This window comes from Mus pahari, chromosome 9, assembly GCF_900095145.1.
Source record: "Mus pahari chromosome 9, PAHARI_EIJ_v1.1, whole genome shotgun sequence".
Classification (NCBI taxonomy): Eukaryota; Metazoa; Chordata; class Mammalia; order Rodentia; family Muridae; genus Mus; species Mus pahari.
In genome coordinates this window covers 6,279,967-6,286,851 of record NC_034598.1, presented here as the reverse complement: position 1 = coordinate 6,286,851, position 6,885 = coordinate 6,279,967, and the positions used below count along the sequence as shown (strand labels likewise).

Genomic DNA, 6,885 nt, shown 5'->3' with positions numbered 1-6,885 from the left:
GCCTGTGTGTGTGATGTCTGACTGTATCTCTGTGTTTATCTCTGTCTACCTAGCTGTCTGTGTATGCGTGTGGGTGCATGTGCCTGTGTGTGTGATGTCTGACTGTATCTCTGTGTTTATCTCTGTGTCTACCTGGCTGTCTGTGTATGCGTGTGGGTGCGTGCGCCTGTGTGTGTGATGTCTGACTGTATCTCTGTGCTTATCTCTGTGTCTACCTAGCTGTCTGTGTATGCGTGTGGGTGCATGTGCCTGTGTGTGTGATGTCTGACTGTATCTCTGTGTTTATCTCTGTGTCTACCTAGCTGTCTGTGTATGCGTGTGGGTGCGTGTGCCTGTGTGTGTGTGATGTCTGGCTGTGCATCTCAGTGCTTGTCCCTATTTTCTGCAGGAGGAAGCATCTCTGATGATGGCTGAGCAAGGCATTGATCCACTTCCTGGCTGCAGTGTCCCTTGATGTTCTAATGTTATCTGATAAATCACGCAGGATCTTATAGCTCAGGTTTCACTTGATTGCAACATTACATGCTTATCTCAAAATATCTGGTTAAAATACAGTAGCCAAAGGCTCGGTGCTTAGGGCTTTTCAAACCCTTACAGGTATTCATAGAGTGTTGTGTGGATTCTGAAAGGTGTAGTTATTTCCTGTAACATGAACAGCAGCTCTTAGAGCATTAAGGTTCCTGATGGAACGTTTTAGATTTATTTCATCCACAATGGTCAAGTGGTTGCCAGAAAGCTTTGTCATTTTGCCAATCTGATGATAAAAGTTTTGCCGGGTAAACACATTTCAAACATTTACAGTCCTATAGTATTGCTCTCCAGTGTGGTGTCAACACTGTTTTAACAGCCCTTTGCTAGTGTGCCCCAGCTTGTAGTATTCCATGTATGAGTCTGAGATATTGGAGGAACACATAGTTTTCTGGAGTTCATGGGTCATTCCCTTAATCAGAGTCACTTGAGGCTAAGGCTGGGTTACTTGGAAGATCATAGCATTCCCCCCGTGTGACAGGTTTAGCCTCTATGTAATGACGTGTTGGGTTGTTACTGCATGAGTTGGTAATTTAACTTTTTTCCTCATGTTTCACTGTCAGGTGCAAATGTCCTTATCTTGGATCTCTGGGGGGACAAAGGAGCCCCACATATGCAGGCCTTGCACTTCAGTTTCGCCTTGGGTGCCTTTCTGGCTCCCCTGCTGGCTAAGTTGGCCTGGGGTACAGCATCTGCTCAGAACTACACCGAGTCTGACCTTGACCCTCTGATGCTGAACCGATCCTCCAAAGGTGTCTCAAATTCCGTGTTTGCGGTACCCGATGACATGAATCTGCTGTGGGCATATGCTTCCATCGCCACTTATGTTTTAGTAGTTTCTGTCTTTCTGTTTGGTTTGTTTTGTAAGAAACATTCGAGGCAGAAAAAACCCAGAGCATCTGCTGAGGGAGCTCGAAGGGCTAAATATCACAGGGCCCTGCTATGCCTCCTCTTCCTCTTCTTCTTCTTCTATGTGGGAGCCGAGGTGACCTACGGCTCTTACGTATTCTCCTTCGCCACCACCCATGTTGGCATGGAAGAGAGCGAGGCAGCTGGCTTGAACTCCATCTTCTGGGGAACCTTTGCAGCCTGCAGGGGCCTGGCCATCTTCTTTGCNACATTNTTACAGCCTGGAACCATGATTGTGCTGAGCAACATNGGCANCCTGGNCTCATGTTTCTTTCTGGTGCTTTTTGACAAGAGCCCTCTTTGTCTGTGGATCGCGACTTCTGTGTATGGAGCCTCAATGGCAGCCACGTTTCCCAGTGGCATCTCCTGGATTGAGCAGTACACCACCTTAACTGGGAAATCTGCAGCATTCTTTGTAATTGGCGCTGCCCTGGGAGAAATGGCCATTCCAGCAGTGATCGGAATTCTTCAGGGACACTACCCAGATCTGCCAGTAGTTCTGTACACATGTCTGGGCTCAGCCATATTCACAGCTGTTTTATTTCCTGTGATGTATAAATTGGCCACCTTACCCCTGGAACGCCATGGCAAAGGAACAAGGAAGAGTGAGGACCAGAAAGCTTTGCCCACTAGTTCTAGGCTGTGAGGAAGAGACTACATGAGAACCTTAAAAAAAAAAAATGAATGAAACAGATTTTGAAGTTGCAGTGAGTGGTCCTTGAGGCCATGTGTAATGGAGACATCTGGAGATGTTGTGATGGAGCCTACAAAAGTGCCTTTTTATTGAGTTCTCTACAGTGAATAAAAGCAATGCCCCCGGAATACACCTGGACAAAAATGGACATATACTGAGTGAGAATGAATTACTTAGCAGCTTTACCAAATGAAGAGTTCAATCAACTGGAAAGTGAAGATTTCCAAAACCTATTGGTACTCAAGCTTTCTGAGCCTATTTGTAGAGAATGCTAGAAAATTTAGAAATGTTCTGTGATTCTCAGTCATTCATAAACTACCAAATGGTCTCATATAGTAAGAGCTCACTAGGAGACTTCTTTTTTTGGCAGATGAATAATTAGATAGTGTTTATGGTCACCACCTTTCAGATCCTAGGAAGAAGGCAGAGGAGGTTGGGAAGCTGTGTGCATTCTGATATATCAGCTGGGGGTTCTCAGCAGTGACCACCCACCCACATTCGACCAAATGTTTGTGAAATCTTTCTTTTAAGAGTCAGATGTTGCTATAACTGCTGTAGACCTGGGTCACAGCATGCCAGAGTGACAATGACTGATTTCAGATTTTTATTGCTACAACGGAAACACAAAGCAGGATTTAAGTTATGCATAGCTTTTCAACATGGCTCTGCTTTCGGGTCCTCCTGGAGGCTCTGAGTCATATCTTCTAGGTCATATCCCTGAAGATAAGATGATTCCCAAATTGATAATCTCTACATCATAAAGTTTTGCAAGATGTCTCCTAGAAACTAATGTAACCTCTAGCCTATTCTTCATTGCAAATGTTAAGTGAACCAAAGATGATAAAAAGCTTAATTAACAATTTGATACTGCCATTTAATGTACTTAATGCCTAATCCTCTTATGAAAAATACTATTTCAGTGCAGAATTGGGCACATTTGAAACCAGGATATTCCTTACAATAAACAATCCTTTAACATTTGGACAAAGCTACTTTACGGTGTTTTTTCATATACACATATAAAATAATGATTCATCTACAATTCATCCAGTAAAATAGATTCCAGTGTAACATTCTGTCTTACTTCATTATAAGTCTCAGACATCTGAAGTGTTTGCTCAAACGTCTGAGCTCAGTCTCTGAGACTCAAGGCAAACTTGTAGCCATGAGCTTTTGGTAGCTTATGGTAGCATGAGTTTCAGGCAAGCCTGAAATACAGCAAGACCCCATCTTTCAGAAAGTTACATATTTCCAAACTATGATGCAAGACAGTCACATTCACACCTCCTTCCACAGGGAAATAAAAAATAATCAGATCCAAACAAGACAAACCCGTGAGGGAAGACTCTAAATCCTATAACCCCATGTACAGGATGTGAGCAGTAACAGGGCAAGCTGTGGACCCGCATATCCTGAGTCTGCTGTTTGTAACTCACGTGGTCACTCTCTTTGGCTGGATCTGCTCACTGCCTATAGCTTCCCGTGTGTCTCATGTTCTTGGCAGTCTACATGCCAGTGGTATCTTTGACAGCTTTGCCTTCCTAAAGACAGGTTCATGCTGTGGTCCTGCAAGAGACTACTCTGCAGACATTCTGATTCTTTGGCACACGCCCTGGACTCCTGGCTTTTCCTTTGCAATGTGGGCAGAAGCCTCAGTTACCCCATAAATTTCACTCTATCACATCACATGGCTGGTGCTGCCATTGTGAACTGTACCGGAACACACATGGACTCAGGCTGTGGTAGCTCCTCAGGGCCTTGCTGGCTAAACATGGGAGTTTTAGTTACTTCTCTGGTGTGATAAAATGCCCTGACAAAGGCAACTTATGGAAGGGACTGTTTGAGGCACCTGGTCACATTGCAGCCAGGAATCATAGTGCTGAATGCCAGTTCTTTGTTACAGGATATTTGATCATACTGTGAACCCCAAGATTGTGTTATTTACTGAGAAAACCTTTTTCTAGTTATGGTGTGGCTCAACCTTAGCATACATTTTTAATCCCTCTGGCTGGAATACAGATACAATCTTAGTATACACCTTTAACCGCAAACAATGAAGGTAAAGTTAGTTTGTCAAAGCAAACATTTGAAAGTGATGTCTAATTGAGAGGCAGACAAAGTAATGAGTCAGAGAAAGATTTGACAGAATAGGACATGCTCAACTCACAATAGGAGAGAGAGGAAATAGAGGTGACTTAAGAGAGAGCCGCATAGAGAGAGCAAAGAGAGAGGACAGTTTTACTGGGACATTTATACAGTTACAGAGAGGTTGCAGAGAAAACAAGCTAGAGGTGTAGGACCCCCTCTCGGGGACCCCCCTCAGGTCATAGGAGTCAGGGTGTCCCAGAGAAACACGAGAGACTTTCTTGTTGCAAAAGCACGAGGCAGCTTTAATAGCGGAGCTCCGGGCTGATATGTGCCTTACACAGGAGACAGAGGAATTGACCCTGAGGCTTGAAAGCTAGGAGGTTTTATAGGGTCAGGGTTGGGGGCTTAGGAGAAATTGGCGTGATTGGCTCATTAAAACATCAGCAAGGTGGTTACAAGTCAGCAGGATTGCACATGCAGGCTGGGGCACCTAGAAATTCCAGGGGCTGGGGGCTTATCAGGGAGGACAATACATTTGGGTGATGTACAACTTCAGGCACTTCAAACTATGTCTTAACCAGCAGTGGGAGGCGCCGTCCTGCCAGATGACTGTTGAGTCAGCCAAGATGGCCAAGGCCAATTCCTGCACTCCTCAGATGGCCGTGGAGTCAGCTAGGATAGTCAAGGCCAGTTCCTGCACTCCTGTTCCTTATCTTTATGGTCGGATGGCTTCAGCTTCAAGGAGGGCCTGGGACTGTTTTTCTAAGGCAGTTTCTAACTTTGAGCTTTCCTACTAGGAAACTTCTATAACTTACAATACTAGAATCTTAAATTTACTTAATCTCCTTTTAGAGGCAGGTAAAGACAGAATGAGCCAGAGAATGAGGAGCCAGAAGATTAGAACAGATTGTTAGAGCAATTCAGTCAGAGCCTGAAAGAGAAGTCAGTTTCAGTCAGCTTGAAGAGGAATTTGAGCCAGAACAGCTGAATTGAACCAGTCAGCCAGAGATCAGAAAGAACTAAAAAGGGAGTGACTCTATTCAGCAGTAACTCTCAGAGGCTGAAAACTTTCTAGGCCTAGATTAGATTCTACAAAGGTGAGAAGCTTCCAGGAGTAGGCCTAGGCTAGCAGAGGTGTTGACAATTACTTCAGAAGAGTAAAAGTTTTATTTACAGTTCTTTTCTCTGTTTCTCCTTGTTTGTTCAGTCCAGGACCCATCCATGGAATGCCACCCAGCTAATGTGGGCCTTCCTACCTCAGTCTAACCTGGTTAATTGGAACCATCATCCCTGAAGCTGCATGTATGGCAGGAGATGCTAGTTCCTCTTTGGTTTACAGGCAAATCAAATATCATCTGTGGGCACCTTTGAGCACAAGGTTCTTTTTTTTTTTTTTTTTTTTTTTTTTTTTGGTTTTTCGAGAAAGGGTTTCTCTATGTAGCCTTGGCTGTCCTGGAACTCACTCTGTAGACCAGGCTGGCCTTGAACTCAGAAATCTGCCTGCCTCTGCCTCCCAAGTGCTGGGATTAAAGGCGTGCATCACCACTGCCTGGTGAGCACAAGGTTCTTAAAGGAAACGCATTTGTGTCTCTTTGAAACAAATCTGCCCCAGCATACCTTTGGGCCTGAGTTGTGGGGTGGCCCCAGGAGGTCCCTGAGGTGCCCCCAGGGAGGGCAGCCTCGCCAGCCCCTCTCCCTGCAGGATGTTTTCTCCCTGTATGGCAGGCTGGACCACCAGGGGCCAATCTGCATGCCTGCGGGATTCCTCTTTCCTTCTGAGCTCCAAGGGGACTGGCCTCATTCCAGCCTTGCCAGGTTGAGGGATGGAAACGATCCCAGGACCCAGGCAGCCCAGCCGAGTGAACAAAGGCAGGGAAAACAGCTCTGTTTCACTCTTCTCTTGGCTCTGAGACCCTGTACAGCATCTTTCTGCCCCTTCTCCCTCCCCAGTCTCTTCACTTCCCAGTGAGTAAGTCTCTAATGAAGTGGTCCTCAACCAAGAGGATGCAACCCCTTTAGGGGTGGAAGCAACTTTTCACAGGGGTCACCTAAGACCACCGGAAATCACAGATATCCACATTATGGTTTATAACAGTAGTCAAATTACAGTTACAAAGTACTAATGGAAATAATTTTATGGTTGGGAATTCACCACATGAGGACCTGTATTGAAGGGTCAAAGCCTTAGGAAGGTTGAGAGCCACTGTTCTAATGGCATGGGTAAGGAAGGTGCCAGGGTTGCTGACCAGGGTTCCTCACCCGCACATGTGTATCACACACACACACACACACACACACACACACACACACACACACACGCACAGGCACCCTTCTCTTCCCTTGCTGGGCCTGTTGCTGTTGCCCAACCCAGCCCTGAACCATGCTTCTGTACATACAAGAATGTCACTGCTTCTGTACACATAAGAATGTCACTGCTTCTGTACATATAAGAATGTCACTGCTTCTGTACGCATAAGAATGTAACTGCTTCTGTACATATAAGAATGCCACTGCTTCTGTACACATAAGAATGCCACTGCTTCTGTACACATAAGAATGCCACTGCTTCTGTACACATAAGAATGCCACTGCTTCCGTACACATAAGAATGCCACTGCTTCCGTACACATAAGAATGCCACTGCTTCCGTACACATAAGAATGCCA

General features: G+C 45.3%; 1 protein-coding gene across 1 annotated transcript in view; it reads left to right on the top strand.

Moving 5' to 3' along the window:
- The window catches only part of LOC110326841 (sodium-dependent glucose transporter 1A), a 31,955-nt gene extending 28,840 nt beyond the window's left edge, over positions 1-3,115 (top strand). The window contains exon 4 of the mRNA XM_021205449.2: positions 1,092-3,115. Coding sequence (XP_021061108.1) covers positions 1,092-2,083 — 992 coding nt within the window. The 3' untranslated portion in view covers positions 2,084-3,115. The remainder of the gene's footprint in view (positions 1-1,091) is intronic.
- Positions 3,116-6,885: the final 3,770 nt, after the last annotated feature.